The sequence below is a fragment of the Osmerus mordax genome, chromosome 8 (assembly GCF_038355195.1).
Source record: "Osmerus mordax isolate fOsmMor3 chromosome 8, fOsmMor3.pri, whole genome shotgun sequence".
In the NCBI taxonomy this organism is placed as follows: Eukaryota; Metazoa; Chordata; class Actinopteri; order Osmeriformes; family Osmeridae; genus Osmerus; species Osmerus mordax.
This window is the reverse complement of record NC_090057.1, coordinates 12,418,024-12,445,673: the sequence shown is the minus strand read 5'-3', so window position 1 is coordinate 12,445,673 and position 27,650 is coordinate 12,418,024. Positions and strand designations below refer to the sequence as shown.

The window sequence follows — 27,650 nt, the reverse complement described above, 5'->3', positions numbered from 1 at the left end:
AGGGAGTCAGGCTATTAATCAGAAGGTTGTTGGTTCGATTCCCGGCCAGGCGAAATGCTGTTGTGTCCTTGGGCAAGGCACTTCACCCTACTTGCCTCGGGGGGAATGTCCCTGTACTTTCTGTAAGGCGCTCTGGATAAGAGCGTCTGCTAAATGTAAATAGTGTGTGGTTTGTGTTCGGTGCGGTTGCCGTGGATTCACTGTGCTGTCTGTTACATGTATGTTCCCTTGTGCGGAGTAGAAATCCCATATGAACTGTGTGAGGCTGGATATCAAGTCCTTAATATTACAAAAAGACATGAGATGAGCTTTGACATCTCATGAACATTACCACTCTAACTTCCCATCCTGTGTGTGAAGTGTATCAGATATGATCAGCGTTTACATAATGACTTTTTTTCCGGAGAAAACGTGTCTTATAGCCTTCATTAGTTCTAAATTGACCATGGTATTGATGCTGCTAACCCTCTGCAAGATCTTAGCGTCGCTAATTTGCTCCCTGCTCCAAAGAACCACTCGGATCAGCACAATGAAAGTCTGCCCTTTTATCTCGAGAACATATTTCACATGGATCATTAGTATGTGGCGACCATCAGAGAGCCTGTATGGGATCCCGCAAGTCCATTATCTTTATCTTTCTTTTTTATCTCAGTGTAAGCCAACGTATAATCATTAGCTTCATTTGTAGTTGCTGATAACAGGCTTAACAAGAATACTAACAAGGAAAGCTAGCATATTTTCATTAGCCTGCAAGGCCCTACCTGTCATTTCAGCGTCTTTCACGTTACCAGCGGTCATTAGTATTTCACTCCGGTAGCAGCAAGTGCGGGGGTGGGTAGGCACTCTTCTGTCCAGTATCGGAATAAATTTAAATAGGTAATAAGGCTCGAGTTCCTCTTTTTTTTCTGGGAATGTTTATATAAAGCTACATGAAATAGGACCATTCGCTCGGTCCAAGCAGAGTTGCTTGTTATCTGCCTTGTGGCACTTTCTGCAAGTTGCTGACACAAGGTTAATCTCGGAACCCGTCAGTGTATTAAATTAAGGTCTCGTTTCTCGGGCTTTTAGTCATGTGAGTGTGAGTCTTCATAGCGCTGACCCAGATGAGCTCAAATGGAGTGGATTCTGTCCTCTCAACCGTATCCTCTGTTCTCATGCAGTTAGTGAGGATCTGCCTGCCTCGGCGCCATCACCGGTGCCAACTGTTCATAACTCTGGATTGATTGGGCCATTTAAGTCCATTGCATCACTCTGTCTTTCTGATCATGTGTCATTGGCTGGCTCCCTTGAGAACACAATTAGTTGTCACGGAGCGCCCAAGATGGTGATGTGCAGAACTGAATGAACTATTGGCTGAACTCCCCTCTCTCGCTCTCTCGCTCTCTCTCTCTCTCTCTCTCTCTCTCTCTTTCTCTCTCTCTCTTTTCACTGGTCTTCCTTTCCCTATCCCCTTCGATGTGTCTTTTTCCCCAGTGTCTGGTGGGCGTAGTCGCTTACACCTTCTAGATCTGGGCAGCTGTGAGACAGACATCAGTCGGACCCGAGAAGGAGGCGGAGGCCAGTGTTTGTCGCTGTCAGCCCTAGGGAATGTCATCCTCGCCCTGGCTAATGGGGCCAAGCACGTGCCCTATAGGTATGTCCTTAAACAACTTCTATTTGATACACGAACACGCCCTAATGATCGTATTGAAACGGTGCTCATATGTCACAAATGTCTTCGAATGTTTTGAACTAATATGGGCAAAGAGCACCAGGATGTACAACTCAATGATAAAAAGAACACTTTTATGAATATTTGTCAAGACCCGGATTGATGAGTTTAGCTGTGTGTCAGTATAAACCATAGGGGTTTAACTCAGAAAAGTTGCCAAGAGACTTTGGTGTTTACTTAGACTTTTCTCAACAGAGTTTTGTACAATGCCACTGTAGCTGTCTTGTCTGGGCGTTTGTATTGTGGAACGTCTAGTTTGTCTGTCTTTGTGTCATTGTTCGTCATTTAGGCGTACGTTTTGAGTCTGACTGTGAACGTTTTCATCTCTCCCTGATCTGTAGTCTTCAAATCTCAGTCAGAAATCAATGAAGCCTATTAGTCTATTTGGATGAACAACACAGGAAGGGAAAAAGGAAAGACCTGACGTGGTAATCTACTGATGGTATTTTTAGTTCATGAAAGGCTGGATTTGGGGTTCACCGTGGGCGAAGTGCCTTGTATATAAGACTTATAAAGGATTATTCACCATAAGGCTCCACATTTTTTATTTTTTACAATATATAGTAGAGTTATATATGTTTTTAAGGGGGTTTATTCAAAAGAAATGCTTTCAAAGACGTTCCACACATTGGCCTACTTACAGACTGTACATGAGAAGGTACAGTACAGTAGTTGAAAGCGGAATACCATTAAAGAGAAATGAATTATCTTTCCTTTTTGCCTGTCTATGGCTAATCCTTAGGTATAGAAGGATTGCTGTGATCCTAAGGGTTTGGCGTGTGAGAATATTATGGTGAACCTCTGGTCTTTTTGGGCTAACGAGAGATTTTTGATGTATAATTCAGGGATAGCAAACTCACCATGTTGCTGAGGGAATCATTGGGCAACATCAACTGCCGAACCACGATGATCGCTCACATCTCTGACTCTCCGACCAATTACATGGAGACGCTCACCACCGTCCAGCTGGCCTCGCGTATCCACCGCATGAGGAAGAAAAAATCCAAGGTATTTTTGGAATGATCCAAATTAGGGGGTTTGAATGGTTTGCAATAAAGGAGAACCTTTTGTCGAGGATCTTTTGCTTTGACATTAATTAATTGGAGAATGTTTATAATAGGGTTTTTTTCTCCTCTGGTAACAACGGCTCCAGAATGCTGGAGAAATAATTCAGTCCATTCATTTTGAAAGGGGACCGTTATAGTAATAATTCAGAGTGAGTTTTTCCATGCAGTCAATACCTGAGCTCCTTAGGGAAAGAGCAATGCATTCACTGAGATTACAGAAGCATACTGTCAACATAATTAGGTAGATTGACAGCCTGTATTTGTATTTTATAGATCAGAGACATCATATGGAAGCATAATTTACAAGCCAATACACTGTATTGACATACATTTTAATGTAGCCTTTGGTGTGCACTTTTAACCTTTGGTGGTATTGACATGTAATTCTCAACTAATTGATTGTATGATCACTCTCTGGAATGTAGCCATTGAATCCCCACCACAGACTAAATGTGTTTGTCTCTTCCCTGCTTGCAGTATGCATCCAGTTCCTCCGGTGGGGAGAGTTCCTGCGAAGAGGGGAAGAGCCGGCGGCCTCCGCACCTACGATCCTTTCACCCCCGGACGGTGGCTCTCGACCCAGACATGCCCGCCATGTTGTCCAGCGACCCTGACTACTCATCCAGCAGCGAGCACTCCTGTGACACGGTCATCTACATCGGACCTGGCGGGGCCGCCATTTCAGACCGAGAACTCAGCGACAACGAGGGGCCGCCCGCGTTTGTTCCCATAATTCCTTCCCTGAACAAGAGGCGGGTCAAAGATGCCCCACGGAAAGATGGTGACCACTTGAAGTGTAACACGTTTGCGGAGCTACAAGAAAGACTGGAGTGCATAGATGGCAGTGAAGGCCCAGGCGGCTTCACCGGGGAAGGGAAAGGAGCACAAGTAGGCCAAAAAACTCTAAGTGGACCAACCAAACCTGCAGACGTGGCTGTCAAAGCCCCTTCCCAGAAGCCACCTGTCAGCTCAGCGACCACCATCCCCGCTTCCTGTACATTTGAGCCGGAACAATCCAACGTTTCCTCAGAAAGGGGGATCCCAGAGACTCACAAACGGACCAGTGCAGACGGGGAGAAGGTTCTAGTCGCTGCCAGTAAGGCTTGTGTGGTGACACCCAGGTCGTCGTCACAGGACTCCGAGCCTGTGGTTCGAGAGAAGGTCTACCTCAACAAAGGATCTGCCCCCAAACCTTCTGCCTCTCCCTCCTTGCCAAGGCCCTCCAGGACACACATCCAGAATGCTGAGGCCATTGACAGGGCACCTCCGGTGGGAATGAGTCAGCAGGCTCTGAGGCAGGGACAACCTGGGGGCTCCCCTGTCATGGAGAGAGCCCACCACATGAGCAGGAGTCCCATGGAGGTGAGTCATCTGCGGGCAGCCCTGAGAGGCCGGTGCCTCGAAAGGGATGTCTTACGGACCACTGTCACCCTCCAGCAGCCTGTGGAACTCAACGGGGAAGACGAACTTGTGTTCACAGTGGTGGAGGAGCTGTCTATCGGCCTCGTTCCGGACAACGGGCGACCTTCTAGTATAATTAGCTTCAACAGTGACTGTTCCATCCAGGCTGTGACCTCTGGCTCCCGTCCTGTTAGCATTATCAGCAGCATCAATGATGAGTTTGATGCTTATACATCCCAGGAGGGGGCCTCCGGGGTGAGCTCTGAAGTGGTGTCAGCTTCCCTGGATGAGTTATTTGGCCATCGTGGCAGCAGACAATCCTCCATTGGCTCCTGGCCTAGCGAAGCGAGCGTGTGTTCACTTGAAAGTGAAGGAACCCATTCGACCGGTAGACTCCTTCCGAAGGCGAAGTTGGTAGCGCCGGAGAACGTGTCTTTTTTATCTTCTCCGAGTATATTTCGCAGGGAGCCCTTCTTGCAGCACGGCGCTAAAAGCTCCCTAAATGACAGTGGCGTCTGCTTTTCTGAACTGGACAGTGACCCTGCCACCCCAAGTAAACTTTCCTCAACTAAGTGCCCGACCTCCCCTGACTCAACCAAAGCATCCCTCAAAGGTTCCAAACTGAGAGCCAATACTCTGAACACTTCAGGCTCTTTTCAGAACCCCCGCCATGCCGTTCACTCCAGTCTTCCCAGGAAAACCAAGCCTACCTCATCTATCCTCCCAAGCTCCAGTAGACAGGAAGGCAGGCAAGACGAGCTTTGGCTTCGAGGTAGCAGCCACTCCGACCACAGAGGGACTGAGTGTTCTTCTGCGAACAAGCCACCCCGAAATGGGACAAGTGGCATTCCTTCCGGGAGGCCAGGCGGAAACAGCAACAGTGTACCTCGTCCGCCAAAGGCCCAAGTGGCCTCATCCGCTCAGAGGGTTGTTGACGGTTGTGAGAAGTCCAGCAGCAAGAAAGGGGAAACGCTGATCAGGATGCCTCAACTTAGACGAGGGGCCACCACTCTTGGCACAGTCTCAGTTCCTCATAGCTCCTCTGATACAAAATGGGGCCGGGATATCGCTGCAGGTACCGGTAGTTTGAGGTTTGCATCTTTGGGAAAGAAGGCCAATGGACAGAAAAGCAGCATGCTTCCCAAGTCCGGAAGCATCTCCCCTCCTGCTCCACCGGTTAGGAAGTCAAGTTTGGATCAAAAGACTCGGATAGTGTTATCTCCAAGTGCCTTAAAGTCAAGCAGCGATTCGTTGAAGTCCTCGTCACCCAAAACATCCGTTTCCGAGGAGGAATTTGACATGCGGCTTCGCGGGGATTCATTTAGTTACAAAACATCCAGTTTAAAATATGACCATGGCTCCGTTAGGATGGCTTCAAGTTTGAAAGCAAGAAGTGCCAAAGGTGATTCTGGAAAGTTCTATGGTAGCCTCATGTCCTTGGAGAGATCTGATAGTTTGACTTCCGTCGGGTCTAGGCCTGTGCTGTCAAGGGAGAACAGCGGCACCAGCTTGGGAGGCAATGGAAAAACAAGCCGATCAGTTCCCAGACTTGGAGTTCCCCCCTCTGTCTCCACGCCGGCCACCTCCCCACCTCCTCCAGCGGCTTTTGCGTCCGCAAGCAAATTGGGGCAGCTCAAGTCGAGCGCCAACCCCCGTGCCACGATCGCAAACGCGTCGAAGGCTCGCACACTGGCTGCCAGCAGTTCAAAGGCCATGAGCTCCTCCACGAAATCCCTCGATGCCTCAAACCCGCGCAATGCTAGCCTCCCTCCGACGGGCAAACCCCCAGCTCGCTCCGTGGCAGGGAGCAACGGCAAGCCTGGAAGAGGCATGATCATGGGCACCAAGCAGGCCATCCGGGCCGCCAACAGCCGGGTCAGCGAACTCGCTGCCGGAAGCCCGAGGAAAAACCCGAGCAAAGATCCGGAGGCCCGGGCATGCGACGACCAAGGTGGCGGGAGCTGCGTCGGAGGGTCCTCGGCGAGCGCGCCTCTGCCCTCGCCCTACAGCAAGATCACAGCACCTCGAAGGCCCCAGCGCTACAGCAGCGGGCACGGCAGCGACAACAGCAGCGTGCTCAGCGGGGAGCTGCCTCCCGCCATGGGTCGCACCGCCCTGTTCTACCACAGCGGGGGCAGCAGCGGTTACGAGAGCATGATCCGCGACAGCGAGACCACGGGGAGCGCCTCCTCGGCGCACGACTCCATGAGTGAGAGCGGGGTGTCCTCGTCCAATAGGAGCCGGGTGTCCAAGTCGCCCAAGAAGAGAGGCAACGGTGAGTTGGAGGCTGCAGGGAAGTTAGTTTTGTGATGAGGTCATGGCTTTGCCTCATCGAACAGATGTTATCAGACTAGATGATGTGAAAATAGATGGTGTACAGTACGTTTTAGAGCACATTCAATTCAACTTTAAATATTTGCTATATATGTATATATATACAGCATACCTTCCCCTTTTTTATAGATCTTGATACCTTTCAAGGTAGCAACAGTATTCACTATGATATTTCTCTTGGGTTCAAATTTACATTTATATGATTTCTTATCTTATCTTAGCTTATTTTCTATGACACGTGCATACATTTCTATGCCCTACTTGTGTTTACCACAGATAATCTTTTTGAAAGATATTGGGATATGTGAAATTGTCTTCCACCTACAGCAGAATTATTAAGTGTTGTACCCGTAGTGATGTGATAGCACATTCTCCTCCCGCATACACTCCAAACACGCTTTTAGGCTGTTCATTCAGTTGTTGGATGTGTAATTCACAACAGCAACGGATAGGGTCTAGTGCCTAATGCATATGTAATCAGTGCCTACGCTGAAGGTTATGTGATCCCACTCTATGGAAGTCTGCTATCCGTCTGTGTATCTTGGCACGTTTTTATCTCATGCATATTTCAAGGCAGCGCTGCGCGCGCCAGGATATTACTGGTGTGCATATCCAACTCCAATTAACAGCCCTTACCCCCACCGACTCACTACGTGTGGCTCCGTCTTCCAGGGCTGCAGCGCCGTCGGCTGATCCCAGCCCCCCTGCCAGACACCTCCTCTCTGGGGAGGAAGGCTGGCGTGCCTGGCCAGTGGGTGGACCTGCCCCCCTTGGGTGGCACCCTGAAGGAGCCGTTCGAGATCAAGGTGTACGAGATCGACGACGTGGAGAGGCTGCAGCGGAGGAGAGAGGGCCTCGCGGGGACGGAGGTGAGACGGCCGTCTCGCAGCCGCTCGGCTCCTTGGCGCGCTGGCGTGCTTCTGCACGTCAAATTGTCAGCTCGCCCTTGAGCGATGAATGGCTAGCCGTGCACTGTTAAACGTGTGTTGGCGGATTGACTGCTTTTTGGCCTCGTTAGTGGGTGTAATAACCCACTGTTTCCCATCACGGCTCTTCTCGTGTTCGATTTTGTCCAACTAAATGGAAAAAACGAATAACGTCGAAGGTGAAAGATTGGAGAGAATCCTATTTAGTCGCGAATCACTTCAGGTTTCATAGAATATATCTCAAACTTGGTCACGGTGGATGAGATATGGTGTCCCTTTGTCGTTGGCTGACATTGAAGAGACAGCCCGCTTCATCCTCAACTGAGCACGTCCCAAATTAAAAAAAGTTGAACTGTCTAAAACCGTCAACCCAGCTAGCGTTTTTTGAGTGTTTTGACGGCTCCAGGAGGTCACGTTCTCTCAGGCATACAGCACAGAGATTCGTTTGGTCAGTAACTGGGGTTATCACAGAGATCAATCCTATCGCCGCTTAATTGGCTGAACTATGAATGATAGCAGGAGTAGGGTAGGCCTGGCAGGGGAAGCCAAATGCCGGAGCGTTTGTTGGGGAGGAGCCAGTGATGAATGAAGGTTGGCCCCGCTATCTGGGTCCTGCCTGGATGCACTTTATGGGTCTCTCCACTCTTCATGACCGTGGGTCATTAACCACTCACACGGGTAGGAGCCAGTCACCCAGCGAATAGTGTAGGCAAGACGAGAAGGGGAAAGACATTAATTCAGCCTGATGGCGCTTTGATTCATTTGCAATTAGGAAAAGATTATTTTAAATTTGCTTTTGAAAGCCTGTCATCACTAGCACCAAAGATACGTGTGCAAAGTGTTTGATTGTGCACGTGTGATTGTAGGCTTTATTTCTGGGAACAAGTGCCTTCATTAAGCAGGTGCCTGACAGTACGTGTGTACATTAGCAATTGTTGATAATGTGTTTTTTCCCTTTCCTGTCTGCCATCTCTCAACAGCCTTTCCAGGATGTTGAAAAGGTATGTAGATTCATCTCTACGAATGTGGTTACATTATTAGACCCTGACGAAAGTTTTAATCCATAAACAATAAATAATGCATCAGTAGTTTCTGTCCCCAATAGTAAGGTATTAACATAAAAACAGAAGTGGGAACAATCCTTCCCATTATGTTACCTTTCAATAACTTGCCCCTGTTGGACAAATTTAATCTTAATCCCTGAGCCCAACGTTTGTCACACAGATTAAAGCAAAGATTACATTGGTTGCTAATTTTATTTCCAGATCATTCCTAATTAATCCTGCCAATGGACACTGGCTAAACCCTGGCCAGGTTAGCCGCTCCTGATTCAATTTAGAAATAATCTCCCTTGAAATAACCCTTGTTCTTTGGTGCGAAGCCTCACTCACAGAGTACACATAACCGACTCCCCCACAGAACGTCAACAACCATGTCGGACTAAAGTGAGCCTCGCTCCGTCTGGCTCTCTCACTCTGTTCACATCCCTCCGTCGCAGCCAGGGTTTTCACCAGAGGAAGCTCCACGGCTCATCTTCTCCACACGACCCAGCACGCTCACTCCTTTCCATCGCTTTTTTGCTCTGTCAGGGCCTGCAGTATTTCAACGCCAGACTGAGGATGCTGGAAAAGAGGCAGCAACAGACCAGAGAGCTGAGGGCCAAGCATGACAGGCTGAAGGGGGAACTGGAGGACGCCAAATGCAGGCTGATGTTGGACCCGGGCAAGTGGAGTGGAGAGTGTAAGTACTGTCGAACCAACCTAGAGGAGCCAATACGTCAGAGTGTGTGTGTTGTTCGATATAGCTTGTCAGTTGAGATTCATCCTCATATATTATTTGTAGAACCTTGCTCAGTCTCTACCGTACACGAAGGAACCTACAGAAGGAGATGTGACATCAGACGATGCATACACGCATACTCTGCTGTCGCTCTGCGACCACTCCGCTGGATGTTGTGTTCTGGTTCGAGGTGTAAGATCGTCGACCTTGCGTTGCTTAATAGCCTAGCTCTGTGCAATTGCATGCACTCTTGGCCTGCTCGGAACGAATGTGCTTATCCCACAGTCATTTACGGTGTCAACTCGAAAGCTCCTTTCCACTGTTACACGGTTACCCTCCGGTGAGTTTGCCATGGATTGACAACAAAGAATATTAGCACTCCCTCGCTGGGAGAGCCACTGATTGAAGTAGCAAACAAGTAAATAAACCTTTTCACTTGCGACAGCAGATATCACAAAGCCCGCTGTGACACATGTATGAATGCACAGTGACTTCACCCCGTTCCTATTCCTTTGTATGTAGCATGACACAAGCAGGTGTCATGCTAAATGTGTGTTGCTGGCCTCAAGTGACCTTGTACTGCACTGTAGTTTACACCGTGTGTGGTCTACACAAAGCCTAACAGCTGAAACCACTCTCCTTCCCACTAACGTACAAACGTTAACAAAAGCCACAGAGTTCAATGTAGTTTATTCTGGAATATTTTAGCGGCTGAGGTGGTAAGAGGCCAGCGTAGCTTGGAATAAACCACTTAAAACTTCACAGAGTGCACATGCTTCTCTCACATACACAAAAGGCAAGCAAGTGAATTCAGGACTCTAAGCGCAAATGGACAAAACGATGAACTGGTCATTTACTGAGCATTGAGCGTTGCCGTTCTATCCATTGGAAACTATTTTTGAAACCTTCTTAACAACCAAAAATGTCCCCAGGACCTCTTCAGTGACTGAACGAAAACAAAGTGTTTGGGAAAATAACAACGTAAGATATTAATGGGGTCAAAGCTGTTTTATTTGTATTTTTATAACATCCCACAGGGATGAACAGGGATTACATTGACGTCACTCTCATGTATCTACATCCACTGTAGTCACATACAGTTTGAAGTGGGAGATGGGGGGGAGACTATGCACACGATAAAGGTAACCGAATTCAAAGAGAAGCTGCCCTTTTCGCCTCATGCCATACGTTTGTGTGTGTCTTTGTGGCAGATGCCCCATTCACCGAGGTCCTCTCCTTCATTAAAAGAAAATGTAAAAGTGCATGAGTGGATGACACGTCTACAGACCAGCACACTTAGATGTATGCGTGAAATCAATACGGCATGATTTCATCCCTCTCACATCTTCTAATTCCCATTTTCACGAGCTGCTTCCCCATTGGCTTAGGCACTGCTGGTTGGCCAAGCCCATGATGGGAGCAGTCAAGCTTTATAAATCACCCTTTCGTCCCCCTGTGTGGTGGAAATGAGGGTCGTATGTCTTGAGCAGCCCCCATAAGACACCTCAGCATGTCCACCCGGTGTCAAACAATGTTATTTCATTATCAATCACAATGTCACCACGACTAGCACTGCAGGTTGAAACAGCGTAAGGTGTAAGACGGCGTAAAGGTGAAGTAATGGGAGAGTCGATCCCATTGCTGTCACTCATGTACAGTAGAACCATCTAGAAGAGCTTCCAGTGTATTTACTTGTTAAAGGTGACTGAAAATAATCAATTGCTGTGTGGCCATTTTTCGCCGCATATTTTTCCCCACATTAATCGTAATCTGTCTCTCTCTCTTCCGCCCCCTCCCTCTGTCCCTTCCATCTTCTCTATCTACCCTTTCTCCTTGAACCCTGTAGTTGAGGTGGACCAGGATCTGGACAAGGAGTCTCAGGAGTACCTGGAGGCTCTGGCGCATGCCACAGGAGAGCTGGAGTACTGTGTCAACCTATGCAAGTCCCGCGTCATGATGGAGACCTGCTTCGACATCTTGGTGCCTGCAGCTGCTGTGGCCCAAGGAGGGGCCCAGGAAGTCGAAGTGTGAGACGGCCAGAAGGAAGTGAGGGATGGAGAACATGTGAAAGTCGGCGTTAAAAAGATGGGTGAAAAAACAAGAGGACGGAAGAGTGGTTTGCCGAGGAAAAACGAAGTCGAGCGACTGAGGGACTTGAGGATTGAGTCATCGGAGGGGAGGAGCAACGGAGGAGGGGAATAAAGAGAAATCAATGCTTGCGTAGGTTTTTATCTTGAGGGGAGGTTTGCCACTGCATAGAGAACAATGTGTCCAAGTGCATTCTAGAACGCCGTGGTTAGATCAGAGTACAATGAAAGTGTAACTTTGGATAGGCTACAAACTCTCTTGCTTTCCTGTGTGAGAGGAGAGATAGTTGGAACTGAGGACGACCGAAGATCTTCATCATCGTCACCAGGGTGTGCCTTTATCTGACTGATTCCAAGGGAATATAATTTTTTTCTGATCGGTGCTAGTCTGAAACCCACTTATCTGAGCAAACTCTAAAAACGTGTTCCTTATGAGAAAAAAAATGTATTTTGTATGATATTATATTGTATAGTGTATTTATATGATAATAAAGTATGTACAAAGTATCGTTTTAGGTATGGAAAAGAAAAGAATCCATGAATAAAAGGGAAGACGAGCAATAAGTTGATTGTTATTGCATACCCCAAACTTTGCCTTTCTTTGTGTTTTCAAGTGTTTCACAGCCTTGTCTGCCGATAGTTTGTAAGCAAAAAGACTTTCTTTGGTTACGTTACACATTTCAACCCTTTCTGAAAGTTAGAAATGGAATGAGCCTGTCAGCTTCAATTCTGCCCGAGAACGTACATGCTCAGTTGCAGTCAATTGAGCAGAAACATTACAATCCGTACAGAATGCCACCCTGTCTCTTTTAGTTACCCACAGGACCCTCCTGTTCAGCCCACAGAAAATGAAGCGTTCGCCGGAGGTCTTAGATGAGGTCTGTGATGCAGCGATTGGCGTCAGTGATTGCAACTCGTTAATCAGACCGTGTGCCAGCTGGCACTCAGGATCTGACAGAGGACTTATTTAAAGTTCTGTTGTACGACGGTAAAGAGTACCCACACAACCTTCCGTGGCAAGTAACCATTTAGAAAATAATAATACAGTAGAGCTCACAGTGAAACCCTAGCCTGAATCGATATGGTTCTGAACATACTCACACATTGCCTCCTCTGTAGTTTATTTGGGATGGACGTTGATATTACAGGAAACACAAATACAAGTGCGTAATTAGGGCTAAACCAAGCCTTCTTCGCGTGGCTAGGAGAACCAAGCACAAATTCTATCTGTTACAGTAGAAAGAGTCGCAACTGATGAGGGAATCGGCTTTGACTATGCATTCTAATCCTGTCACCAATGAGTCTGTCCTACAAGTACTGTACTCGTGCAAAGATATTCATTCAGTATTATATAGACTGTATAGGTCAAATGTTCTGCACCTTTATTTAAGAGTTTGGTGTTGAAACAGGCTTAGTGCTGGCCCTTCTATAAGCCTCGAGAAATGTATCCGTTTGAGAGTCACGTCAAATGACTTTAGGTACAGTATTGCTTTTGTCAAGGAAGAGATTGATTTTTTCTCCTGTGGTTTATCAAGGTTTCCAACCATTACCTCTTTGCGTTATTTTATAGGCAACATATCTTTCTCTTGCAACACACATGACCTCTGTTAAGGGGTTAAAACAATTTTCTAACTTTTTATTATTGTTCTTTCCTGCAAATGAGGCGCTCTCAGGCCCTTCTACATGTTGCTGCATGAGATCATTGTTACCCTTTCTTTTGTAATATGCATAATTATTATTTTTTAAGCTGGTCTGTGGATTGCATTGACCAGGAACGTAACAGTGTTTGCCAAACCAGTACATTTTGAAGAGGTCTTGATATACTCATGTAATATTTTAATAAACCTTTTTATTGTCTTTGGTTTTATAATGTACAGTTTTCTAATATTTGTAAAAAAAAAAAAAAAAAAAAAAATTCTGATAAATAATTCAAATATACAGTTTGTGGAATTGCATTGCCTCATGTTAATAAAGGATGTGAATCCTATTCTTTATATCACTATGGATATGAAACTTATTTGTTTATTTATTTCCTCACGTCTGTTTTGCACACATTAACATAGGGACACAACAGTAGTAATTATACACTTTAATAATAAATCTACCACTTTACACAATAATTAATGACCACTTCTGTAATAATGGACAAAGACATGCAGTGGTTAAGTATGCTCTTATATAGACTGGACTAATGGCAAAGGCAAAAACTATTCACCATTAATTATGTGAGGACCTAGAGCTAAAATATGAGAGTTGTGATATTTAATGTATAAAATAGGATAATCACAGTTTGAATGATCTTTGATAAATTAGTCCTACAGTAGCATCTGGAAGCTTTTTAAAAATTAAGAAAACAAAATACAGCAAAATTATGCTGATTGATAATTGATTAAAAGGACCAAAGTATTCAATCTGTTAATTGATCATACAAGTACATATTGGCTGGTTGGTTCACTGGTTGATTAGTGCTAGATTTAGAATCTGCACAATACAGCATAACAACATGAATTTGTAATGTAATGAACACATTTCTTTCGATTATCAGCCTAGAGGAAAGAAGGCAACTTTATTTTGTAAAATCACAAAGACCACTGTAATCTGGACTTGCACTGAAGACCAGGGAGGCTTAACATCAACAGATGCAAAAAGGACACGCTATGATAAGAACATCTAATGCTACTACTGTTGCTATGGATTTACCCTCACAGCAAAGTTCAGTTAAAGAACATCTTGGCACCTCTGTACCTTTCTGTCTGAGTACACATGGATGAAAAAACAGTTGCACTCAGGGTAAAAAACAGCGCAGCTTTCTCTAATGCGAAAGACAGCATGGGAATGTTGCCTGACACATCCTGCACCGGCCCCTGGTTCCCCTCTGTGTCTGAGTGGACCTGATGCATTCTCATAATGGTAGCTATACTCCTCGGGCCAAACGGATGTAGGCTTGTGCTTATCCTGGCGCTGTCATGTGTACTTCGACTCAAATGCAACTACAGTTTAACCTGTCCAGATGACCCAGTTTTAACTTTGTCTACTTTAGCTTATATACATATTTGTATGTATTGGTGGTAGTATCTACATTTAAATATCAAGGTAGAGCTTTAAAAATGTGTTTTCATTGAGAAATTACATACAGTAGGCTATCAATGTCTTGCTGGCTTTTTAAGGTTAGGCAATGTTTAGTTGAATAAGTTTGACAAGTTAGGATGAAAAACTTGTTTTATTTTCAGTCCAATGATTGATTTAGGGTTAGGCTTATAGTAAATTGTATTACATCACATTCAGAATCATAACAAGCGGTTAGGGAATGGGGCTAGTAATCAGAATGTTGCCGGTTCGATTGCCGGCCGTGCCAAATGACGTTGTGTCCTTGGGCAAGGCACTTCACCCTACTTGCCTCGGGGGAATGTCCCTGTACTTGCTGTAAGTCGATCTGGATAAGAGCGTCTGCTAAATGACTAAATGTAATGTAAATGTAGTCTCCTATGTTTTTTTGTTAACTTGTTGACAACTCTGCTACCAAAAGGATATCATTGTGAGCAAACACTTTCAACTGTCTCCAACACTATACTGTACACACAACTGTCTCCAACACTATACTTACACACAACTGTCTCCAACACTATACTTACACACAACTGTCTCCAACACTATACTGTACACACAACCGCCGAGCATCAGGCATGATGCCCATCTGATGCCCATTCAGGCCTTGTCCTATGCCCTCCTCTAATTGGTCAATGATCTACTGCAGATACTATCTTTGGGACTAATTGATTTTCTATTATTCATCCTAAAGTGGTAGACGGAGGTTTTGGATTTTATCTATAATTGTTGACGGCGTCTCTGTTTTTAGTTTTGTTTCAGAGAAGCAGTCTGTAGACACATGAATATGTTTTCGCTATTTAATGTTTAAGTATGTTTAAATGTACTTATTTCACTGAGAATTGTGCAAGAACCAAACTAAATCCAGGTTTTTTTAGTGGGCAGTGGGAGAATTTGTTTTCAGAAAAGGAGTTGTACCAACTGGCTAGAGGGTAAATGTCCAACCTAACATTATGAAAATCATAATTTGTAGTTCAGTGGTTTGGGGGCATCCAGCCTTGGATTTATTCAGCTTTTCAGGACTGTTGTGCATGTTGCCATGGAAATTGAAAAAGCTAATACTCCCAATGATTTGCATTTGATATTCAGAACTTTCTTAAACGGTTGATTTCCACCAATCAAAAACCTTGGGATCTGTTGATGACACATAATGGCTGTCTACCTGTCATCAACCCCTGTCATGGCTCTTTCAGCTAAGCAAAGGAATTTAACAACGCTGCTTGTTTTGGTGGCCCACGTCTCAATGGCACTGTCTTCCCCTGTTTACTTTAAAGCCCTATAACAATGCACTTACCCTCAATCAATCAAACCTCAAACAACAGGATCATCTCTGGGACTTCATCCCGTTATAGGCAATATTATTCCTTTTTCATGCATCTCTATTTAGTGCATTATTATTTACTGTCCCACACAGCCAGACATTTGAGACACAGAGACAGGGACTATAAAGGCAAACGCATTTGGCTATGTTTTATATCGCCCTTTCCCTTTTACATTCCTTGCCATCATCTATATTTTCTCAGATGGAGCATCAAGCATAGCTTATATTGCACACTCTACATTTATACAATGTGCCTTCACAAGGGGAGGGGATCAAGGATTCCACAGACAGGATATCTTCACTAAGACAAGAAAAGTCTACGAGAGTCATCCATCAAAATGTACCCCGTGCGCGTATATGTAGTTGAAATCCTGTGCTGAAATATGACATTTACATTCCTTCGGATTAGGATTTCCAAGCTCAGTAGAGACACTCATCTCCCTCTAAGCTAACCACAGCTATTCTGCCAACCCATTTGTCAAGACATCAGCACGGTCGGCAAACCGCTCAGAAATGTCATTACAGAATGATTGTCCCATGTCTGGAAAGGTGATGGGGAGCTTAATCTACACTACAGCACTTCTCTGAGCTGCAGAAATCATATTTGAACTCTTTCACCAACTGTCCAGTAGGGGCAGCATGGCCACAGACAGGCACCACATCATAGGCAATGAACTTGAGTGATTTTCTAATGTTTATGTTTTGTTATAATTATCATTATTTACTCCCCTTTTACAGTGACTAATGTATTAGAATTGACTGAACAGATGATCCTCTGTGTAGGTTAATTGTGCTGGCTTGGGGTTAAATGTGCAGTACTAAAAATCACTTGTAAATAACAACTTTTAACACCTTTCCAATGCTATTGATTGATAATTGACAAGGTTGCTATGTTTTCACTATTGTACTTATACAGATACATTGTTCTTATGTTTACATGAGCTAGCCTTAGCTAGCACAGTGTCATGGCAACTAAAGCAAGCCTTGGTGCCCAGTACAGTAGTGCGCTGAATAATATCCACAGAAGATTCACTTACATTGTACTTCTCCTTCAGTCAAACAGATGCAGGTTTCTCTTCTGAATACGTACAGCTGTTTGGGATATTTGAGATGTAATTTGTATTTGAGAAAATAATACTTGACTGGAGCAGCAATGTAACTCTGCACAGCGGATTACAAACGGGTCAATTTGTTTGTACAAGGTTACTATAATGTACTTGAGTTAAGATTCTGCCACACAAACACTGTCATTACAAATATACTGCTTGTCCCATACACTAGACTGTTGTTTTGAATATACTATACTTGGAATGTATCATGGACAATTTTCCTTACTGTACATACAATACCACAACAAAATCCACATGTAGAATTCTAAGACAAGTAAGCCATAAGATTTGAAGATGTACACAACTGAGTAGAAAGAAGAGGCGAAGAGCGACACCGCTGCCCACCGTTTTCGATTAAGCTATTTCCTTTTTTTATCATCTGCTTGGCTGACTTGAAGAACTGCTGGCTGCTTCCTGATAGTGCTTGTCTCTCAACACATGGAGTTGCTCCAGTAGAAGATGCATTGATTGGCTCACGGCTTACACTTGATGTTCAAGCCCAGTCCACTGTCAATCCTTCTGAACTCTCTCCACCTGCATTAACTAAGGCACCAAAGCATGTGATGTCTCTGTAGTGGAAAATGTCAAGGCAGATTGTATAAATGCCGTTATAAAACATATCACAGGGCTGTAACCAATTCTCATTTCTGTTGTATATGAACCTGGCAAACCTCTGAAAATGTTTTTTTGGGGCAAAGAAGATGAATTTCAATATCTTGTTGTGTTTAAACTGTCATTCATTATCTATACAAACTGTTACAAAAAAACACAATTTCCTTGTTCATGTGCAAAAAATGCATGCAAAATCAAATGTGGTTTCAGTGTGCAGAATTGTACCTTATGTGATATGACAAAATTATAACTGCACAATAGTTGCAAGGTTGTCTTAAATGTTACATCGACATGTGTGATGGTACTATGTGGCCTTGTAATGAAGTCATGTGATCACACACCAATAAGGTTAAACACCAAAGACTGGATTATAACCGCCAACATGCCAATGGCATCCGTGTAAGCAAACAGATGGAATGAGATATCTTGTGCAGATTTAGTGGCATCATGTCTCTTAAGAAGTCTTCTGAGTATGTGGTGGACATGAAACTGAATATGATGTCATGCAAGGGAGTCTAAACTCCTTTATAGGCCTTATGGGTAGTGGTTGGATTTGATGAGATGGTTAAACTGGTGGAAGGATCCACATGGTCCACACAACAGGAGGCAAATGAAGGGAGTCCTTTGACGGCCTTCTCTCGGAGAATCGACCAAACCTGCTCCAGAATGCCTTGAACAGATCCTCATCTACTTGGAAGACCCAGAAAAGCACCGCAGAGTCTTACTATTCCCATCCTTCCTCATCATGAGCTAATAAGGCGGTTGACGATTCAGGCAAGAGCCAGGCCCGTGCTGAAGGCCAAACACATACAGCCTCCAGCAGCTCCTATGGTCTGCATCAATAGAATTATCTTCTCATGGACTTAAGGAGATCCCCTATTGATGGGACTTTGAGATAGATGGGTTGAGTCGTCAAGGACTCAGTCTTTTGAATTCCCCTCTGTGTTGATTACGGTCAAAGTGTTACTGGCTGAAGAGGGTCTGTGCTTACTTTGACACGTCAATATAGCTCATTACAGGGATGTGGGGATTAGCGTGGGCTGGAAGTAACCTGACCACACACACATGCTGTTTGTCCCTTGTGCTTTAGAACACAATGTAGCCTGCTGGTGGGCTATTAGGTATTGTAATTATAATCACAGTCTCACCATTACGTTTGGCATTGCATAAACATACTTTTTTCATTTGGACCTTTGTAATCTGAACAGGTGTTCCCACTGAGCAGGCTGTTGCTGATTATATGAACAGTTTATTCACAACATTCAAGTGTGTCACCATCATCTTAAGGCCAATTGAAGTCGGTACTGTGTACCTACTACGGTTATTCTTACCACTGTTCTGTTTTCTGTATTAAAAGAAGAAGCCCTTTGTCATAGAAAAGGTCATACCCTTGGATATTATCCACAGAGATGCAACACGGTGCTTAATGAAGTTCAAGCATCTCACCTCAAATGCACTCACTTCACAGATATCTCGACAAAGACGAGTTTGTGGGGTACAGCGCTTGTACAGTCGTCGCAGCAGATCAGATGGTAAATGAGGACAAGAAGGGGGCTGTCTGGCTGTCTGTCACCTTTTGAATTACACATTCGTTTTGCAAATAGGTGAAATTTTTTCCACATCATAGAGAAAATAATGGAGTATGGGTTCAAAGGATAGACCTTTAGGGTGTAAATCTCGGGGCTCTCCCAGCCAATTGTCAAACTGCAATGAAGAATGGGGGATGGTTGTTAAGGTGTTAATTCAAAACAGCGGCAAAACAGAGCCTCAGAGTTTGTGCTGACATGGAAAACAGAGGTGGTTACAATTCAGAATCAGGGGTATATCAAGAAAATGAGTGACAAATATTGCATCCCGTTTTCTATTGACGTGGTTCTTGCTGCTGTCAGCACTTTGTGAGAACATGTAGGGTTTGTGAAATGCTAATGAAACAGGTTAGAAACTCACTTTCTATTTAACATCTTACATTGTAACATCTTCTCCGGTTTTTTTTACATGTGTAGGAAGCTTCTTCAGTCCTCCTCTAAACTACAGAAGACTCTGAATGTGGCTTTAAACTGCCATGAAGTGCTTCACTCCCATTACTTCATGGGAGCCCTCCTTACCAGCTCCAGCTGAACCTCGCCAAAACAGAACTCCTCATCATCCCGGCCAAACCCTCCATCTCCCACGATCTCTCAATCACCCTGGGATCTGCGACGGTGACCCCTTCATCCTCTGCCAGGAGCTCTCCCTCACAGCCCACATTGCTGCGGTCTCCCGGCCATGTAAATTCACCCTCTACAACATCCGGAAGATCAGGAGATACCTGTCTGAGCATTCCACCCAGCTGCCAGCCCGTCTGGTCTTCAATCTACCCAGACGCTCCCATGATACCCCGCTCCTCATCTCCCTCCACTGGCTACCCATCACGGCCCGTATCAGATTCAAGACCCTGGTACTGACCTTCAGAGCGGTGAACGGGACTGCACCCGACTACATCAAGTCTCTCCTCCAGCCTTACACCCCCACCCGCCACCTACGGTCTTCCTCTGACAACCGTCTGGTGGTCCCACCGCCCGGTCCCAACACAAGCTCTTCTCCTGTCTGGCCCCCCAATGGTGGAATCAACTCCCCACCTCCACCAGAGACACTGACTGTCTCCCCACCTTCAATAAAAGGCTTAAGACGCACTTGTTCCGGGAGTACAACGGTACTTAGGAATTGGCTGGACTTGTTTTCTCCAGGATCACAACGACTCTTATTGAGAGACTTGTTGCTCTTGTTGGTTAGTTGTAACTGCCTTCAAACTATTGTACTCGCTGTGAAATATATTTTTGTTGCTTGCTTGTTTCCACAGGTACACTCTTGCACTTTGAGGTTCATGTTGTTTAATTGTAACTTGTTTAACTACATGCTCTTATGGTTCTTCCCTTTGGGACTTATTTTGTTTTTCACAATGTATGTCTACCCGCAATGTTGGCAGATTTATTGAAGATCAGTGACCTATGCACTTTTGTAAAGCTCTCTTTTGGAAGTCGCTTTGGATAAAAGCGTCTGCTAAATGCATACATGTAAATGTACCAAATCTGAACTCCCCATCACAGGTTAATATGTTGTGTTCCAGGTCAAACTACCAAATGTGTGCCGTTTTTAAAAGCGACGGAGCTAGCATTATTTGAAATATAACGCACTGTACACATATTTTTTTTTTTTATATTACCTCTGAAAGGTTTATAAGGGAATGTGCTCATAGTCTGTTTCACACTTTCTTCTCTCACCCCTCCAATACTCTTTATGGAGGCAGTGATGTTACAGCCCTTTTTACAGGGTGCACTGATAATTAAAGGTGTTTATTATTGTTAATGACCTAGCCTGTGATTTGAAGGTGTAAACCATATGCCCATGACCCATTCACATGATGATGTCATTAGCATTTGCATGATGGAATGTTCACAGGCATGGTCTTTCACAACAATACGACACACAAACTAGACATTTCAAACTGTTTGTCTGTAAGACATAAGACATAAAGCCAGAATATGCTCCCATCATTAAGTGAAACTTTGGTTTGAAGTGGTCTCGGAGAGACTGTTTTGAACAGCCAATGCCGACACAGGCATTATTATCAACATGAACACATTTCAATTTCAGAAATGATTTCTTAGATACCATTCAACGCACCATCTCCCCCTTTAATGTGCAAAACTCATTTCATGGACACATTTGTCTTTGTCTCTAATGCAACAATCTCCCATTGTTTTCATGCAGTGTGATGACATGAGGGACGTATTCATGCTAGCTCATTCCATCTCTTCTAACTCCTGGCTGGGATTTGCTTCAATTATGTAGCTCTGCGGCATGATGACTACTTGATTGAGAGACCAAAGGCGAAAAAACACAAGCGTCTGCGTTCTGGGCTAGCTTTTACCACACATGAGAGGAACAGTCCTACCATAGCACTACCTGAGATTATGCGATCGACATACAACACGTTGGTGACAAGTCTCTGTGGTTTTAGTTGGCTTTCGATTCATTTGTTGAGGGAATTGAGGAAGAGGGCTGGGGTTAATTGCTCTGTGTCAAGAAGGAGGTAACCACAACGTTGGTCTGGCAAGTCACGTCCGTGATGATGTGTGCCTATCCAACGTTGTAGAGGGAAAGGAAACTCTCACCCTGGCAATGGTTACTGTGGCCATCGCCCAAAGTCTGGGCATGATGCCTGAACTCCTTGCTGTATCTGGCTTGTTTGGAATTGACTTGAATTCAATGTGCTTGTGTCCATTTGTGTGAGTTGTGTGAGGACACTGTGTACGCGATGAGGATGTGTACGTAGGGCTGGCAGAATACGTACACGCGAAGAGGATGTGTACGTATTCTGCTCATCTTTATTCATTAGTAGTCAGAGACTGCAGGATGACTGAAATCCATTTTTGTACCTTGCATGGTTTCGGTAACATATTTCATGGTGTCCGGGCCAACCTGAAGAGTCTGAACATGGCTTGATGCCAAATTGGGGAGGAGTGCTTTTGTAGTAACTGTGTTGTAGGTGTTGAAAAAGCAATGTGTTTAAAGACGACTTGTATTTCACTGATGACAGTACAAGTGAGCCGGATATGGGTCTGATACATAATAGAGATGGTAGAATACATTTTCACCATACTCAGTGGCAATTCAATGTCAACAACCAGCCGTTGTTGGTTGATAACTTCCACCTCTCCGATACAATGGGTCAAGTGCGACAGTATAAACAGCCTAAAGGGAGAAACAGCCGAATGGATAAGGGGGAAAAAGGGTGATGATTGAGAAGAGGAAAGTAAATATTCAAATGAGATGGTAGCCCAAGTACATAGCACAATACTCTTTGTTCACTTGGTGTCAATTAGCAATGTAATGATATTTTATGTCACAGGTCAAATTGGAAGCTATTTTAATCATCCTGGAGTTGTGCTTACCTAGGCACATGGCAGTGGACCCTGTATTATAAGGACATCTTTCAATTTGCAACTCAGTTAGTCGTGTGTAATGGACACATGAAATATGATTGACTGTTAATTATGAACTGTTGGGAATGTTGATTAAACAAAAGTGACTGAATGACACCAACTGGAAAGCCATCAATCATGTTTAGTATGAGTTCAAATTGTGCATCAAAATGAAAGCATAAATAGAATTTAATAATAGAACCTGGTCATCACTGACCCACCTTGGTAATGTCATTGAAGGACAATCACTAATTTGATGTCTGATTTTATGTTTTATTATTTTCAAATTCCTCACATTTACAAAAAATAGTTTTTGTAATTGTATTGTAGCATCTACCCAACTCTGATGTCTATTATTTCTGTGAGGATGCAACAAAGATGCAGCACATTTTGAACAGCATACTGATTTACCCGATTATATGAAAGCTAATATATTTGTCCAAATGCATGCACACGTGTGTTCTTCTTTCTTCAAGTCCTTTATTCATTAGAATCCATCCTCTTCACCAGAACGTGTCTATTACTCAAGATACTTCAGTTCACCTATACACGCTCTCATTAATGCATAGAAAACTTCCAAGAGCCCTATAAGCACTGTGGGTTGTTCAGAGGGAATGTAGCCTCTTGAGTCACTCCTTCATCCATCAGCTTGTTAAAAACTATTTTTTGTCACCCAGGAGACCATCATGTTTCCTGATACCTCACTCCAATTTCCTGTTTGGGATGAAACGGCCTTTGTTAACTACATGTCTGCAACACTGCAATCTGCTGCAAACTAAATGTTATCTTTCTAACTGGACACAAAGCCGTCCATCACTTTTTAGGGCTTTGCTGTGCCATGGCAACCGAGATGAAATGTTTTTTATTGAGTCATTTACGAGTAAATTAGCCTGCGTTCGAGAGGCGGTGAGCAATCTATTTTCCCCACTCCCATCCACTGTGACAAGCTGTTAACGGATCTCTCCACCATCTTAATTACTGTTTGTCACCTGACCTATACCCGTGAAACTGTTGCCGTCAATTAAATTTCAGCTGTTTTGGTGGCACACCTCATCGATTTGTGCCCCAAAGGTCTGACAGAATGTAACATTTTTCTGCCTCTCTTCAATAAATCTGCTTATTTATTATTCAATGGTCTTTCTGACTTGGTAATGTGTGTCTTCAGGGCCTTCTCTCTCTGATAAAGGGTTTGGGTGATGATTTGTAGACATTAACCTGGCAATTAATGACCAACAGGTGATCCTACTTGTCTTTTTTTAAGATAAAGAAAAAAGAGGGAAATTGATGATTCACTGAGAGACTTACTGTGCAGAACATGCAACTCACCCTCATTACAAGGGCTACATATCTATCACTTTGAGACTGATATTGGGTTGAAACATGGAAAACAAATTATTTAGTCATGTAAATTGTCAATCTTACATTATCAAAAAGGCTTGTGTGTGAATTAGGATGTATCCACACAGACAACATCTTCTTGGCAGTTGTAATCATGTATTTTCATTATTTGACATGGGTACACCATCAACCTACAAAATATAAGGCACAGTTGCAGGCTACTATTTCAACTGCCTGCACTCATTTGGGCACAGGGCTGAATTGCATTGATTCCCGTTTTTGCTCATTGGTGGTAATCTGGTGGCAACTCTCTTGAGATTTGACCTCTCACCCCTGCATCAATGATAGCCTGTGCTGGTGCTAAGCTAAGTAATGCTAACATATTCTAGTTACAAAAGGTTTTGGTGTGGTGATTGAAAAAGGGGGTGGAGGCTTTGAATGGGGGAAATACACCTCTCCCTGCTGTCCCTTTAGAGCGCAGCCTCTTATGAATATGGATGTTACAGGATTCCCTGACGTATCGTTAATGTACCACAAGTCTGCGTAAATCACATTGCTATAAAACCTGGCGCCTCAATAACCACTGGGCATGGTGCCAATAGATTAAATGGCCTACACCATAAAAAAACTGCCTAAATATGTAAAAAGGCCACTGTGGTGTAATCGTAAAGACAGGGGTTCTTATTTTTGCCACCTTTTTGTATGTTTTGGAGGCATGTAATTGAAAATGTTTTGTTCTTTGCATTTAAATCAGTCTGCTTGTGCTTGGACCTTTCACCCATTTTCTGCTAACCGAGTTATCCTCAGTGGAAGCAATGTTGCCGAAAAAGAGAAGCACAATAGAATTTTACAATTTACGGTTGTATCAGTTGTATTTTTACGGTTGTATTTTTTGTTTCAGTTCAATATGATCTTGTTTTTTATCTGTCATGATAGGCATTGAAATACACTTCAGGACTTTCTTCTTTTTTTTTTACTTACTGTGTGAGTGTGTGTGCATAAATGTGTATGTCCATCCTTCTGCCTTCTGATGATTATCTAGACGAAAGTTCTGTTTATTTGATCATCAAACTGAGCGAAGGGGTCAAGGTTCATATAATACCCCTTCCTTATGTGACACCAGAGAATTGTGAAACAGAATTTCAGAACATCTGTGCCAACACAGCACCTGTGATTGTCTAGAGGGAATTGAACATTAAAGGTTTAATAAAAGGTAATAAAACGATTAAGATCTTCAAATAAAGTCTACAAAGTATAAAGGCAGTTTCATGTTTTTGAGACAGCTTTTCATCTTTATTTTCTTCAAACACAAGGGCCCGCTTAGAACAAGCCTTGTAAACTCCAACCAAGACCGCCTTTTCAAGGTAAATAAACTGACCTTATGCACGCCTAATGGGCAAATTTATCGGTGACTTTACTTTCTTCAAGACCAATGTGAAGCACGTGCCCAAGAACACACTTTGTGTAGAAGAAAATGAGTGCCTTTGTGCTCCTGGTTTCACTTCTAAACCTGTGACAGATGTACGTGCACCTCTTCAACCCTTCAGCATTCCAGCCCATTGAGCAGGATAATGTCTTTGGCCTTCAATTGGTTTTTAAAAAGCCTCCCTTCCCAAAACGGGGGCCTGCTGAGGTCTTGCAAATGCCAGCATGCTTCACTTGAAGCGGGGAGTCGAGTGAAAATTCCCTGTTTGGCACCTCAGATCCACACGGAGCTGGGAAATGGCTCTATCCACACGTGGACAAGGTCAAACGCTCTAGGTGAACGAGCACATCTTTGTCCTTCCTCACCTCTCTGTAATCACCCGTGTGTGCTCTCCCTATTCTCAACGCCTCTCCACCTCCCTCCTCCATCCCTCCATCCCACACTTCTGGTAAATAGAACACCAAGGAGAGGGGAGCGCACATCGCTCAATTTTAGGCTTCGGCCTCATCTCCTCAAGATGTACGACAGGTTTTCCGCCTATTTGCATTCAATCGTGGATTTCCGTCGGATGCTCAGAAATAAATACAACAAGAAACAGCTTTGTTAAAACAGTCGCAGTCGGGGCGCCCTCAGGGTCAACTCCACTGGCGGGCACCCAACTCAGACATCAAACAGACCCAGGGATCTGAAGAGGTCTTTGGAGGTGCTGTGGTGACTGCCTGCCTGCTTCCCAGCATTAATATTAATATCCCCTCTCTCTTCCCCCTATGCTCCCCTGAGTTCAAATGGGCTTCCCTCAGCAGGGGGGGTCCCAGATCTCTGGTCCTGAAGCTGGGGGAGGCTTCCCTGCCCCCAAACCCAGGCCCTTTGTCTGCAATGCAAAGCCCCAAGTAAGCATGTCAAATGCATAAGGCAGGGAGAATTGGAGCAGGAGGTTAAGCAGGCACTGAACAGAGCTCTGGGACAACGCCAGACACAGCTGGTGGGACCGATGGTGACGGTGCCTTATGAAGGTGTTTGCCCATTTGATGTTTCCTCTCCTCTGCCAGTCGCCGCGGCAACGGGGCAGCCAGTCACAGGTCTGGCGCGTGTCCCGGTAATGAGGGGTCGGTTGCTAATGATTTCCTCTCAACTCCCACATCCTCATCAATGAGAGCCTCTTGAAGGGTGTGTATTCCAATAAGGATCAATAAGAGATGGAGGGACAGAAAGAAAAAAAGAAAGGAAGAAAGGAAGAAAGGAAGAAAGAAAGAAAGAAAGAAAGGAAGAAAGGAAGAAAGGAAGAAAGAAAGAAAGAAAGGAAGGAAGAAAGGAAGGAAGAAAGGAAGAAAGGAAGAGAGAAAGAAAGGAAGGAAGGAAGAAAAGAAACAGAGATTGTGTATCCATGTCGTATTTGTTATGATTTCTTTATGAATCTAGTTGCAAACGTTTGTATTCATCAACTTAGGTCAAATGAAAGATACGAAAATCTCTGACACACACACACACACACACACACACACACACACACACACACACACACACACACACACACACACTACTTATACACCAATGGCCACGCTGTGGGAGAGAAGCTCAGTGATCATTAGTGTTAATTATTTAATAAGATAAGTGAGGAGGGAGGGGGTTCTGAAGATGATTATTTCCTCCAAGAAAACATTAATTGTGGGCATAGAACTCCTAACAACTAAACCTTCAATAGCTGCCAAAGAGATTTAGCTACAGAAGCATGCTAAACATATTTAGTTTATTAAGCAAATTCTTTATTCCTTTGTGAATGGACTGGAATGAGTTAGATAATTTAACTGAGCTTAGGACAGGAAATGACACACATTTGTACTTGCATTTGCTCTTCGATAAACAGACACCAATGTACTGCGATTTTCATTTTGCTGCAATTTTGTTTACGGTTTGGAAATGGCTCAACTGTAAATTCTTGGGATCTTACGGACTAGTTAGCTCATCCTGTTAGCGTTCCTCCCTGAAATATCACTGCCTCTCTCTGGCGCCTCCTGATGGATGGGCTGTCCTAGCGGTCTGTCTGCACAGGGCCAGATAACATCGACTTAGAGTCTTCATCCACTCTCCTCCCTCCATCCTCCAAACAAGCCCAAACAAACAGGGCTGCTCTCCTGGGGTAGAGTGAGGCAAAGACAACCAACAACAATTGATCAACGTCCAACAGTTTGAGCTCATCTCCCCTGCTGAACGGTGAGTGGTGAGCGCAGGACAAGGAGAAGACGAGTCGCTGGTTCCAAATGCCCAGAGTGTGGACGTGCTTGCAGCACATCTAAACATTTAGGACCTGTACGTCTCACACGGTCCTGAGATGATTCGGTGAAATGCTAATGTACTTCTAATGCTAATGTAGTGACTGTTTAAAAGTCATGTGATGCTACAAGATTACTTGTTGCAAAGTGGGATCAGCGTGTTGGCAGATGGGTTGGTCCTGGAAATGTAGTCCTTAGTA

At 44.2% G+C, this 27,650-nt stretch overlaps 1 protein-coding gene across 1 annotated transcript in view; it reads left to right on the top strand.

The window, feature by feature from the left end:
* Positions 1 to 13,175, top strand: part of kif26aa (kinesin family member 26Aa) — a 73,978-nt gene extending 60,803 nt beyond the window's left edge. Inside the window, exons 10-18 of the mRNA XM_067241410.1 lie at positions 1,474 to 1,633; positions 2,557 to 2,719; positions 3,256 to 3,975; positions 4,018 to 6,454; positions 7,186 to 7,382; positions 8,339 to 8,341; positions 8,420 to 8,440; positions 9,029 to 9,179; positions 11,065 to 13,175. Coding sequence (XP_067097511.1) covers positions 1,474 to 1,633; positions 2,557 to 2,719; positions 3,256 to 3,975; positions 4,018 to 6,454; positions 7,186 to 7,382; positions 8,339 to 8,341; positions 8,420 to 8,440; positions 9,029 to 9,179; positions 11,065 to 11,249 — 4,037 coding nt within the window. The 3' untranslated portion in view covers positions 11,250 to 13,175. The remainder of the gene's footprint in view (positions 1 to 1,473; positions 1,634 to 2,556; positions 2,720 to 3,255; positions 3,976 to 4,017; positions 6,455 to 7,185; positions 7,383 to 8,338; positions 8,342 to 8,419; positions 8,441 to 9,028; positions 9,180 to 11,064) is intronic.
* Positions 13,176 to 27,650: the final 14,475 nt, after the last annotated feature.